This window comes from Ursus maritimus, unplaced genomic scaffold (assembly GCF_017311325.1).
Source record: "Ursus maritimus isolate PB19 unplaced genomic scaffold, ASM1731132v1 scaffold_2, whole genome shotgun sequence".
Taxonomy (NCBI): Eukaryota; Metazoa; Chordata; class Mammalia; order Carnivora; family Ursidae; genus Ursus; species Ursus maritimus.
The window spans coordinates 71265842-71279249 of record NW_024424452.1 but is presented as its reverse complement, the minus strand read 5'-3'; the positions used below and the strand labels follow the sequence as shown (position 1 = coordinate 71279249).

Sequence of the window (13408 nt, the reverse complement as noted above, 5' to 3'; positions counted from 1 at the left end):
CCCCGCCCTCCCGTTCGAGGTGAGTGTCAGATAAACAACAATACCTGTTCTTGGTAACCTCTACACGAACCTGGGGCTGGAACTCACAACCCCAAGATCAAGATCACATGCTCCACCGACTGAGCCAGCCAGGAGCCCCACAAAGAGTACCTTTTCAGTATAAGTATGCCCCTGCAATATCTGGGACATACTTACACTATGGAGATATTGGTGCTAACCTGAAATTCGAATTTAGCTGCGAGGATGTATTTTTAGTTGCCAACCCCGGAACCCTGTGTGTGATGTGCAGCGTGTGATTATAACTGGCCCTGAGGCCTCAGAATCCCTGTGCTGCCTGCAACCGCTGATGCGATACTGGGTCACCCAACCTCTCCGAGGCCCGCTGTTCGCCTCTGCAGGATGGGAATCCTAGCGGAGGGACACCCCTCTCCCGGGGTTGCTGCGAGCCTTAAATGAGAGACAGTCTGCACAGCCGCCGGCAGTGTTGGGCACAAAGTCGGGGCCCAGGTGATGGGGGTTGATTTAGTCCGGGACCCGCCTTCCTGCTCTGGGGGCGGGGAGTTGGCGGCGGGTGGGGGCCGCCGGTTGCAGCCGAGGCCACACCCCCGCCTGGAAGCCACCCCCCCCCCGCAGCCGAGGCCACACCCCGCCGGCGCCGAAGCCACACCCCGCGAACTCTGAGGCCACACCCCACGAACGCCGAGGCCACACCCGCCGGGAGGGGGCGCCTCCTGCTGGGGGAGGTACCGCCTGCAGCGCCGGCGACCGCAGTCCAGCCGCAGCGCGCCCGACCAGGCCGCGCCCCTGCCGACGCCGGTCCCTGTTCGCCTCGCCGCGCCCCTGTCGAGACCCCGCGCCATGGCCGGCATCGCGGCCAAGCTGGCGAAGGACCGAGAGACGGCCGAGGGGCTGGGCTCGCACGAGAAGTCCATCAAGTACCTCAACCAGGACTACGAGGCGCTGCGGGACGAGTGCCTGGAGGCCGGGACGCTTTTCCAGGACCCCTCCTTCCCGGCCATCCCTTCCTCCCTGGGCTTCAAGGAGCTGGGACCCTACTCCAGCAAGACGCAGGGCATCGAGTGGAAGCGGCCCACGGTAGGGCGCGCGGCGGGGGCGGCGGGGTGCGCGGGGCCGGGGTGGGCGGGGGACGGCGCGGGGCCCGGGGTGGGTGAAGTGCGCAGGGTGCGGGCCCGGTGTGGTTGGGGTGCGCAGGGTGCGGGGCCCAGGCCTCCGGCCGGCAGAGCGCAGCGGAATCACGGAGGGCCGGCACTCGCCGCTGGGAATGCGGCCGGAGCGCACGGCGCGCGCCCCTCCCCGTTATTCAGGCGCGTCCGCAGCGCGGGCCTGGCCTCTCTCCACCCCGGCGCTTTCCGGGCCAGTCAGGCGCGCCCTGCCCTCCGGTACAGTTAGCAGGCCCGCCAGGGGAGCCGCCTTCGGCTCCACGAGACGTCGGGGTGACATAAGGGGCCAGGGGGAAACTTTGCTTGGACTCCCGCGGGGAGATGGTGGGGAGGAGGGTCTGCGGGGAAACGAGGGTGGGAGGCAGTATCGACCAGGAAAAGTCTGGCTCTAACTCAGCTTGTGTCTGCTTCAGGGAGGAGGGAAATCCTTAGCCTGGTTCTTCTGTGAGTAAGGATTGTCTCATGCAGTCGTGGTTAGATTTATCCAATCAGAGTTTCGTGTTTATTTTTCCAAATGGGAGATGGCCAGACCTCTGCATAACATTTACCCTGATGAGTAACGAAGGACAGGAGTGTTGCAGCAGGGAGCCAGATGCTCCCACTGGCCCAGAATCCTCCCTGGGCAACCTCGGGGGGAGGGACCCTCTAAGCTCCCTTGTCCTGTCCCCTACCCTTGCCCTGGCAGGCCTTGGGACAGCTTGCCCCCTCCTCCGGTTGTCCATCCCGTTTGCCATGGACCCCTGCTGGCTCCACCTGCCATGGGACACTCCATGGGCTTCCCCACCAAACCTGAACAAGGCTGCCTGGGAACCCAGACTCTAGATTGCCACCCTGCGTCCATGGTTCTGGACCTCCCAGGTCATCAGTTACCCCAAACCCAGCCTATACGCATCAGATACAGTAGAAATGCCCCCTGGGCGGGGTCCCCAGCACTTGTTCATTTTTTGCTAACCTGCTGGTGACCCTGCCTGGACCTCTAAGCCTCTCTGCCTCCATTTCTTCATCTAAAAGGAGAGGTGTTGCCTAAGTACTTTCCTCTTTATTATTGTTTATCTTTTAGTGTTCCTTGTGGAGCCCTGTTAACTTTCCTCAAGTGTTTTTGCGATTTATAGATATAATTACATATTATCTGTCCTTTGCACTGAACTGCAGGGGCCACGTGTGTATTGGTCACCAGTGTGTCCCCAGAGATCGGTGCCACCTCGTCCAGTGGTCCTGCGCACCTGGTAACACGCCAGGCACTGTCTTCAGTGCTTGGGATACACCTGTGAACAGAAAGACAGGGATTCTTCATGGAGCCAGGGAATGAATGAAGGCAGGATTGTAAAGAGTCTCAAATGAAGTTATAGTTGTGAAAGTGACAAATAAGAGAATGTATTCACCTGACACTAGCGTAACGCCTCACTCACAGTTTACAGAGTGAATCTGCACACTCCTTCGCTTGTTCTTTCATTCACTAAATAAGCGTTTACAGAACACCTACTATGTGCCAGGCACAGTATGCCTCGTTTCTGCCTCCTTAGACTTTAGGGGCTGGTGAGGGGAGGCAGGTCATCTGGCAGGTAGAAATGCCACTAGGGCTTCCAGAAGGAAGAGAGCTCTGGAGCCATCTCAGGACCCCTGCTCAGGGCGAGACAGGCCGTGAGCTGCACAAGTGGAGGTGGGGGGAGGCAGGGAGGCTGTTATGTTCCCATTCGGCAGTTGAACTGGAGGCTTGCAGGAGGTAAATATTTGCTTGCACAGGTGTCCGGGGTGAAGCCGGGGCTCTGTCCAGCCTGTGGGTGTGCAGAGCCCACAGCTCATAGCTGCCCTCTGCCTCTGTCCTGCCCTCTCGAGCACTGCTGTGGTTGGGGTCAGGCAAGGGAAACAAAATGTCCCCTGGATTTGGACACCAGGGAGTCATTGGCGACTTCGGCAGACCAGCCGCGGTGGGAAGGTGGAGCGAGCCGGATGGCTGGGTGCTGTAGGCGTCTCAGTGAGGGACCCACAGGGAAGAGCGTCCTCAGCTCCTTTCAGAAGGGTGTCTGAAAAGCGGCAGGGGAGTGGTGGGTAGGGCGGGCCGCGGGGTTTGAGAGGCTAGGGGATGTGTCATGTGTTGAGTCACCAGGGAGGAAGGGGTGAGAGACGGGCCAACAGGAGGAGTTGGTGAAACAGGGTCCCAAGGAAGGGAGAGCAGGGAGTGGTGGGCCGGGCAGGCCCTGAGCGGGAGGGTGTGCTCCTTCCCATGGAGGGGTTTCCTGACCTTGCTGCTGACCGACTCCAGGGCTGGGAAGGGGCAGTTAGGTCAGAGCGGGGGCAGCCGCCTGAGTCCCACTGTGTTCCGAGAGCCCAGCCGTCTGTGATGGTCCCTTACTCAGCCTCCACCCTTCTTCTCCTGCCTCTGGGTTCCGGGACTATCATCCCTATTCTTCAGTGATAGTAAAATAGCTGATTTTGTGGAGTGCTCACCAAGGACACTTGGTCTCACAAGGTCTCACTTAACCCCCAGAACGCCCTGTGGGAGGTACACCTGTCACAGCGTCCCCATTCTATAGATGAGGAAACCAAGGCCGAAAGCAGTGGAGGACCTTGCCGGGGTCTTAGGACCCGTCGAAGAGCCAGGGTTCAGACCCCGCTTGTCTGGACCCAGAGCCCAAGCTGTCGACCCGTCCCCGGGACTGTCACATCTGTGTTTAATCCAGTGCCTACGTGCGGCGCACGGCTCGCTTTCCTGAGGCACCTCCAAGGGCCACCCTGAGCTTTGCCTTCCTTGGAGAGGCTGCCTGAGGTGTGGGAAAGTTTCTGAAACACAGTGGAAAAGTCCTGCTGGGGGAAGAGCCTGGTGCACGGAGGAACGGCGGTGTGATTCTTGGGTTCTCGGCACCAAGCCCAGTGTGTCCATTGATCAGCTGCTTAAGTGCTTGGCTGGCAGGTTCGGTTGCTCAGCAGAAACACGCTCTCATTGTCCCGTCATCCCCCAAACAGACCGACCTGCACAGGGAGGGGACCATGGCGAGGCGTGAAAGGAATGTGCTCTGCTGTAGATTGAAGCGCTGGGACAGGGGATAGGGGGACGGATCCAGGCCCCACCCAGGAAAGGCTTCCACCTGACTGAGAGGGACACACAGCGGGGTGTGGGGTGGAGCGCCTGCACACCAAGGTCGCCCAAGCCCACGAAAACCCAGATTTATGCCTGGCTTCCTCTGCGGCTTTGGGGTGGAGCGCTTCAGAATCAGGAAACAGAGGGCGGCGGGAGGGACCAGAATAGAAGATTGGCCTCCATCCGGCTCCAGGTGGAATAATCCTGAGTTTTGTTACCAGTGAGGTTGTAACACCCTTAGAGGCAGAGGCAGCCCCCCGCCCCCAGCAGGAGCAGAAAGTATTAGCTATCAGCCCGTGAGTGCAAATCCCAGCGCTGTCTTCCGAGCTGCTAACTTTGGACACATTGTTTTACGTTGTTTTATCTCCCTGGCCAGTTTCCTCCCTAGTAACATGGGGAAGGTACCGGGTGGGCGAATGCAGAAGGCTAGATCCGTTTCCCCCTGCACACACGCACCATCACCACTAGACGCTGCACAGTTAAATACCGGACTGCAGAGTACAAGTGCTCTGGGGCTCAGAATCTCAGAGATGAGCAAGGGCTGGACTGTGAAGGAGGGCTTCGTGGAGGAGGTGGCAATGAGGCTTGAAATATGGTAGGAGGTGAAACAGGAGAGAACAGGGTGGGAAAGGAATCCCATGAAGACAAAAGAGCTGGCGTGTAGAACAGAGGAGAGAGGCTGGAGGGGCTGGCGGGGCTGGCCCCGGAGAATGAAGGGACCCCACAGCGGGCGGAGAGGCAGCACTCCATGCTGCTGTGGCCCCAGGAAGTAGCGAGATAAAGTGGGCTGTAGGCAGTGGGGGGCATTGGGGTTCCACGGGGAAGGGGTATGAGAAAGACCCCATGGCAATCTGCAAAACTTTCCCTGGGGGAGGGGGGAAGAAAGTGCACCCACTGGGAATGGAGGTGTCCTAACCCCAAAAACATGTGCCTGGCGGCTTGACAGCACTCTGTGGGTCTCGTTCCCAGGAGATCTGCGATGACCCGCAGTTTATTGTTGGAGGGGCCACCCGCACGGACATCTGCCAAGGAGCCCTGGGTAAGTGATGGCCTCTGAAATGGGCTGTAGGGTCTTGTCTGCAAGGCTTTCCCTTCCCTCCCTTCCCAGGCAGCCTCGTGGTTTCCATTTCCAGAAGCCTCCTGGAATTTCTTCTCCCCCTCACCCATCCCGAGGCACATGTGAGGCCTCCTGTGTCCCCCGCTCTGGGCTGGTTGTTGAGGTTACACAGACACTCCCACCGGAGGGTAGAGGGGCTTCTGGATTTCAGTCACCCCTTGCACTCGGACACACCCTACCCCAGGGGCAGAATGGCTAGTGGCCTGTGATGCAGTGGGGCTCTGGACGAGGGCCAGGTGGGAGGACTCCCCCAGGCCAGTCACAGCACTGACACCTCCATTCTCGGGGGCTCGGGGACCGGGGATGGTGACTCAGTGTGAGGGAAGAGGAAAGCCTGCGCTCGCTGCTGAGCGGAAGTGAGAGTGCCAGGGTGTTCTCGATGTTTGCAGGGAGGCTCACCATGGTATCATAACAGCGGGAAGCAGCACTTCTCCTTGCAAAGGTGGTTGTAATGTTCATTTAAATGAGACGCACGGGAGGGCGGGGCAGAACTGTGAGGGTCCAAGGCCGAGCCCCCATTTCCTCCTGGACGCAGTGCCTGCTGAGCCTGGACCTGCCGAGTGTCCAGCTTTGGTATGAAGTCTCCTGAGGCTTCCGTGAGGTCTTAACAGTGGGCCTGGGACCATTATTTTAAGATGCTCGTAGAATCCTCTGGTAATAAATGGGAGTCCGTAGCCACTGGAGCAGATTATCTGCTCTGATAAGTCAGAAACTTGCTTCCTGCGGTCAGCTTCCACTTGCCCCCCAGGCTATCCAGCAGTAACAACATTGGCCACCCAGAATCGTACCTCCTTTCCTGGCCCACTTTGCACAGATTCCGATACTCAGAGTAATAGCCGCTCGTGTTCATTGAGTGACCACTCTGCACCCGACGCTCAGCGATGATGGCAAAGCCCTACGGTGCTGGGAGTATTCTTATCAATGAGGAGGTCCCGGGAGTAACAGTGCGACTGGGGGTCTGGGACTCAAGCGTGGCTCCAGGATCTGTGTCCTCAGCCCCCGGGCTACACTTGCAGAAGGGGGCTGGAGAGCCTCGGTCCCTGAGGGACGTCCGGGCAGCTGTGTGACTCTGGGAGCCCCTGCAGGAAATGCTTCTCAGAGAACATGACCAGCTGGCCTGAGCCCAGCGTCTGTGTGCACCCTGAGATGCCTGAGCTCATTCTCACCTGCAGAGAACACCCCCTCCCGCCCCCGTTTCCTTCCCTCTTCCCCACAAACAATAGAAGCCCAGGGGTCCTTGGGCAATGGGAGTTAGTTGACAGAGGTCTGGGCCAGCCCCGGGGCTTGAGGAATCTGGCCACAGACGTGGCAGCTGTCACACCTGGGCTGGACTCCGCATGTGGCCCAAACATCGACTTCAGAGTGTTAGGACATCTCAAGGGCCAAACTGCAAGTAGCAAATGCAGGATTGAAGTCCTCTTTATACAGCACCAGGCCTCTCGGAGAGGAGACGAGTGGACCTTACATTCCAGGGGTAAAATTCCTGAGATCTGCACTGGGTCAAGTAGAATGAAGATCAAGTGTGATCAGCCCTTTTAGAATTCCTCAGGCATTGGTCTCTAATTCCTAAGGCCGTTTGCTCTCTTGGCCTTTCCTTTCAGAGGCTCCTGGTTCGATGACCGTCTGTGAAATGTGGGTGTCTGAACTCTCACCCTGCCTCTCGCCTCTGGGCACAGGGTGGTGACTGTCACCAAGTCCGAGCAGGCTCAGAAGCATGTGGGACGGAGCCGTGGCTGTGGCACCTGGCCACACAACTGGAGGCGGCAGCCGGGGCTCGGCTCCTAGAATGTGGGCAAGTCCTCACGCAGATGAGGCATTCGGCTGTTCTAAAGTCCTTGCTCCAGCCTGCCACAGAACGTGGGCCACGTGCTCCAGCGTGGAGCGCGGCCGGACAGTCCGCAGGAGTGACAGCCTGGCCACCACCGCACTTCTGTGTGCCCTGTCGCAGGCAGTCACCCCAACTCCCACCATGCTGACCAGAAGAAAGCGCTGGGGTGCAGCTGGGGATACAGGCAAGGCCACGCAGCTGAAACACGCCAGAGGAGAGGAGTGGGTCCGATTGTAAGTCTTTCTGTGCTCCTCCAGGCTGCCCTGATGCCATGACTGTGTCAAGGGGACCGGGAGGTGACGTTCTCAGAGCTCAAGTCACTTTCTGCCCGGAGACCCGCTTGGCTCACCAGGGACCCCGAGCGGTACTGTCTGTGGACTTGTGCGTTTCTGGGGGCCTGCCGCCCCTACGGGGCTGCCCAGCAGTGGACTGTCCACAAATCACCCCCTCTCCCAGGAGCACAGCCCAAAGCCCCAGCAAAGTCGTTCATGACGTGTTTGCAGAATTGCCCCTACAGCTAGGTAGGCTCTGGACTTGCTGATGGTAACCGCTCTTACAGGTTGGAACTGCCCCCAGGGGCCCGGAAAATCCAGAAGCTGAGCTCCTCCTACCTTGGGTTTTCACTATGCTTCTGCTGAGCTTTCTCCAGAGTCCCCACAGCCCACCACAGCCCCTCACAGCACCCCCCACCCCAGGCCCGCAGGGGAGGGCTTGAGGCTGTCGGCAGGTGTCAGAGCTCTTGAAAGGCACAGCCCCGTGTCACTGTCACCTGGAGGTGGTTCTCCAGGACCCGAGGGGGGTTCCCCTGCCTCCACACCCTAGAGCTACATGGGTCCCCAGAGCACCTACTGGGGGGTGTTGGCTACAGGTGCCCCCCACAGCCCAGCCCATTGGAGAAGCACTTGCTGCCTCCACCACTTACTAGCCTGGGGGACCTTGGGCCAGTTCCCAAGCTGTCCAAGACTCAGTTTCCTCTTCCATCAATGGGAATAACAACACTACAGTTGACCCTGGAGCCACATGGGGGGTTAGGGGTACTGACACCCCACACAGTTGAAAATCTACATCTAACTTGACTCCCCCAAACTTAACTACTAGTAAGTATTGTAAATAATTTTATTTATTTATTTTATTTTTTAAGGATTTATTTATTTGAGAGAGAGGGAGAGAGAGCAAGAGCACATGCACGAGCAGGGGAGAGGGGCAGGGGGCAAGAGAGAATCCCAAGCGGACTCCACGCTGAGTGTGGAGCCCCATATGGGGCTTGATCTCACCACCATGAGATCATGACGTGAGCCAAAACCAAGAGTCAGGGACACTTAACTGACTGAGCCACCCAGGCACCCCTGTAAAAAATTTTTTAGATGATTCACAATATAATTTTTTAAAAAGTCATTTTTATAGTAGGTGCCTTTTGAAATGCTAATAAACTTTATTTTGTGGTACAGTCTTAGATTTATGGAAAAATTGAGAGGACAGTACAGAGAACGCCACCTGCCCCACACCCAGATGCCCCATCTTGCTGAGCTCTGGTGCTTGTTACAGCTCATGACCCAGCACTTGATACGGCGCTGAGATTTCCTCAGCTGTTACTAGTGTTCTGGTTCTGCTCCAGGATCCCATTCAGGGACCACATTCTGTTTGGTTTTCATGTCTGCATGGGCTCCTCTGGGCTGTGGCAGTTTCCGATGCTCCTTGCATTTTATGATTCCTGTAGGATGCCCCTATTTTGGAATGTGCAGGTGCCTTAAAAAAAATAGTGCATGTGGTTGACTAAAAACTAAGTGTCCGCTGGTGTGGTGGAGACAGTAAATACATTCTCTTCTCTTTGCAACAGTCGCTTCGCAGCCAGCCCCATCCTCACTGCCCTGCTGGGGCCTCTCCAGCTCCTGGAGCAGATGTGTGGCGGCGATGACTCATTTCCTCCCAGCCTCCCTTCCAATTATAAATACTCCTCGCTTTGCTCTGTGAAGGCCGCGGCCATGCTCCCAGCTCCCTTCCTGCTGCCTCTAAGACAGTCACAGAAGCCAGGACCATTGGATTCCTAACCCTGCTGTCTTCCCGCAGATCCCTGCCCTGCCCTGGCTGCCTTGGCCAGCACACAGCAGGATTCCTGATCTCCCGACCCCAGAGAGCAGAGGCAGCCAGAATTCTCCCCCAAAGAATCCTCCCATAGTTGCATACATTTGCATCTGAAGCCCCAGGGTGCCCAGGAGGAGTTTACAGGGGCTCCCTCTGCTCCTGGTTGGCCTCTGATCACACTGCGACTTTTCCCTTGTCAGGTGCTCCCTGAACCAGGAGCCAGGCCACATCCCTATGGCCTCTGTTGTTTGCCTCTGAGAGGAGAGTTGGGTCAGATTTTCCTAAGGTCCCACTACTTCTGACATTTTGTGACTCCATCATATGCTATCCTTTGCCAGCAGACCCTCCCCCACCCCCAAGGGGTTCAGCTCATGTCCCTGCCCCAAGGTCTGGGGAGCCCTGCTCAGATCACCCCCCAACAATGTCAGCCACAGGGGGCCTGGCGAGGTGCGGGCCAGCAGCAGTGCGGGTGATGGAGCCCCAGGAGGAGGGTGGTCCACACCGCGGGGGGCAGCCCGCCCGCCAGGTGTGCCTTAACCAGGACAGCTGTGGTCTGTGTCTGCCTCCAGGATGGTAGCCCGAGCCACGTGCGCGTTATGGCCACTGCGGGGCGGTGCAGCTGACCCTGCCGCGCTGGGGTCCAGCCTCCCGCCCCTTACTCTCCGGGCTGGGACGGTCCTCACAGACCTGTGTGTCTCCACCGGAGCCGGCCTGGGCCCATGCCTCCGGCCCAACACCTGTGAACAGCAGGGTCCAGAGTAGGGACGTGGGTGTCCGTCAGGCAGAGCGTGGCTGTGGCTCTGTCGCGTGTGGCTCTTCGCTTTGGGCGGATCACGGTCCGCCTCAAGCCTCCGTTGCCTCATCCGCGAACTGGGGACAAGAGGAGCACCTGCCGCAGGGCTGAGGCTGAAATTGAGCGCACCTGTGCGGCTCCGTGCGCCTGCGCGCGTGGGAGGGGCTTAATAGCTGCACGTGGGCAGCTCTGTTCCCGCCGGCTGTCGGGTGGGCCTGGGCGGCCAGGGGCGTGCGCGCCCGCGCGGTGCCGGCCTTCTGGACCTGTGGGGCCTGTGGGCCGGGCGCTGCAAGGCCCGCAGCCCCTGAAGTCGTGGAGAGGGACAGGAAGTGGTGTTCAGAGAAGACTCAAGGGGCACCGTGCCGTCCCCTGCGCCCCACCCGCGGGGCCCACGCTCTGCCTGCAGTGCGCCTTCAGCCAGAGTTCCGTTACCCGCCTGCGCCGTGGGAGCCAAGGTGACGCTTGTGTCCTCCCTTTCCCTGGGGTGGGGAGCTGCCTGACTCGGCTTCTCTGTCTGTCGGGGGGTGTGGATGAGAGTAAAGAACTCGCATTCTTGTTGGACTACTTTATATGGGGGTCTTCTCTCCTGCTCCTGGCTGCCCGTCCCCCGCCCCAGACTGTTGTCCACAGTTCAACACTGTGCATGCCTCCCAGGGACTGAGGAGGTTGGGGGGCTCCTCCTGTAGGGTGGATGAAGGCAGCGGGGGGCCGGGGAGAAAGGGAGTGGGTTTCACTGAGCCACAGTCCCGGGAGCTGGGGGCCGCAGCTGAAACCGGCATCAGGTGGCTTCCTGCTGGTCTGGGCCCTGCCAGGGCGCAGGTGCCGGGCAGGGACTCCCTCCCCAGCCTTTGGTGGTCCAGGCGAGTTCAGTCAGGGCGTGGACCACGGAGCTCACATCCTCAACTCCCTGCTTCCTTGTGGGGGCCTGGCTCCAGCGGGGGGCGGGAGGGGTAGGGACACGTGGTCTGGATCCTTCGCTGCTGGCTCGGGGAAGGAGGCTTGTGTTAACCAGGGCCAGGTGGGGCCTGTCTCCCATAGCCGCGGATGTACATGAGCAGTGACTGGGTGTGGGGGGCATTCTGGTTTGGGGGTGCGCTCCTCTGGGCTGCTGTGGGGCATGAAAGGGTCACGGGAGGGACACCGTGTGGGGCTTACCAGCCACCATCTCACAGGCCTGGGCCCCTGGCAGGGTGTGAGCACCCTCTAGAGAAGCCCCTCCCCAGCAGCTCCCAGGGGTGGCCCCAGCTTGGCCCCTCGGGGCTTCTGGACCCTTCTAAAGCCCGTCCAGTGGCCTCCCTCCACAGACTGCCTAGGCCTGTCCCCTCTACTGGAGACCATTAAACACCAGTGTGTCAGGACGGGTCAGATGTAGTCAGAAGCAACCTCAGTATCTGTTCTGTTTGGAATTTATGTAGTTTCATCACGGGGAGCAAAGGAGCAAGGCACTGACGCAGTGAGACCAGGGCCAGTGGGACTGGACACAGGGCAGGGCTTCCCACCCTCCATGCTGTAGGGCAGGCAGCAGCGGCATTCCCGGCCCCTGGCCACTGCGTGCACCAGCCCCCACCCAAAGTTGACAGAAATGTCTCCAGACATTGCCAGGATCCCCTGGAGTGGGGAGTTGGTGGCAAAGCGCCCCTGGAGGGAAGCCACCGAACACCGAAGCCACCGAACACCGGGGTATGCAGGGGGATGGTGGTGGGAGCCTGGAGGAGGGAGCCACGCTGGTAAATGATGGGCAAGTTGACAAGGCTCCTGACCCGCCCCCCCCCCCCCAGCTGGGAGGCACCAGCAGTGTGCGGTTGGGCGCATTACTGGGATGTTTGAACTTGTGGGAGGGGCTCCAGCTCTCCCCTCAGCGAGTTGCTGCAGCAGAGGAGGGGCTGCCCCTGCTTCTTGGAGGGTGCTCCCCTCCCTGGGCAGGCGTGTGGACTGCATCTCAGGCCCTGGGGTGCCCTGGTGACTGCAGAGTGACAGGGCGCCTTGTGCGCCATCGCCACACTGCCATCTCCTCGCTGGCTACCCTCTTGCTGGCACACCCCAAAGGGGCGGGCCATTACGGTCAGCAGGTGCGTCTTCCTGGCCAGATCTCAGGAGAGCGGACTCCAGGAAGGTCCCTGTCTCGTTACCCCTGTATCTAGCGTCGTAACCCACCCTTGGGTGGCTCGAAACAACAGGATTTTCCTGTTTACTTTCACGGGTTTGGAGGATGACTGGGGTCAACCTTGTGACGCAGGGCCCCTCCCGCACTTTCGGCCACTGGGCTGGGGTCACCTGAAGGCCCTTTGCCTGCATGTTTGGCACGTGGGCTGGAGGCTGGGTCAGCGGGGCCTCCCTGTGCCTCTTGCGTGGCCTCTTCCATGGAGGCCTCAAGTGAGCTGAACTTCTGGGCGCTCATCCCAGGAGAGACCCCAGAAAGCTGCCTCAACTTTAATGACCTAGCTTCAGGGGTCACGCGGCACCCCGTCTGATGAACCCTATCCACTGAGACACTCAGAGGCCGGCCAGGGTTCTGGAAGAGCGTGTGAAACCAGAAATACTGTGGCTGCCATTTCTGGAAGATGCCATGGTTCCTCCCCTTTGAATAATGGCCTTGTCCTTCACCAGTGGTGACCCAAGGCTGCTCGCACACTACCCCGTCGTGGTTGGGTGGCTGGGTTCTCTGGGATCCCCCCAGCATGCAGGGTAGAGGGGCACTCAGCCGGCTGGGCTCACCAGTGCAGTCTGGGGACATGGCACAGGGAGAACAAGGGGTTAAGAGGGGCACGCCCCCAAAGGCTGGGACTGAGCCCCGGAGGGTGACAAAGGAATGAGGTGGAGGGCAGGTGTCCAGGCAGAGTTCGCACTCTCCCATAGGAAGCGGCCCCTTCTGGAAAGTGTAAGCGTTTTATTGGACCTGGAGGGTCTGGCGCAGAAGAGGAGAGGCTGAGAAGCCACCTTCCCTGAACTGCTGGGGTCTAATCTCCTCTACTCACCTTCCCCTCACTTGGAGCCATGTCCCACCTGTGCCTGCTCCCTACTCCTCCTGGACTGAGCCACCCCTGCACTGCCTGGGTGTCCCCACCCACCCTTCCCTAACCTTGCAAGGGCTCCTCCCCTCCACCTGCTCCTCAGGACCAGGTCAAGCCTATCTCCCCTAGCCCCCTACCCTCCCATCCCACCCTCCTAACCCACCCCTTCTGCACCCCCTACCCCCTTACCCACCCCTCCTGCAGCCCTCCTCTCCCTTACCCTCCCCACTCCTCCTGCATTCCCCCACCCTGTTCAGAGTTGAAGCCTAGAGCTCACCACCACCTGTGATCCTGGTGCCTGTCCCGACACTGGTCCA

General features: G+C 59.6%; 1 protein-coding gene across 1 annotated transcript in view; it reads left to right on the top strand.

The window, feature by feature from the left end:
* Positions 1-755: 755 nt before the first annotated feature.
* The window catches only part of CAPN2 (calpain 2), a 41504-nt gene continuing 28851 nt past the window's right edge, over positions 756-13408 (top strand). The window contains exons 1-2 of the mRNA XM_040636147.1: positions 756-1095; positions 5230-5299. Of these exons, the coding sequence (XP_040492081.1) occupies positions 859-1095; positions 5230-5299 (307 nt within the window). The 5' untranslated portion in view covers positions 756-858. The remainder of the gene's footprint in view (positions 1096-5229; positions 5300-13408) is intronic.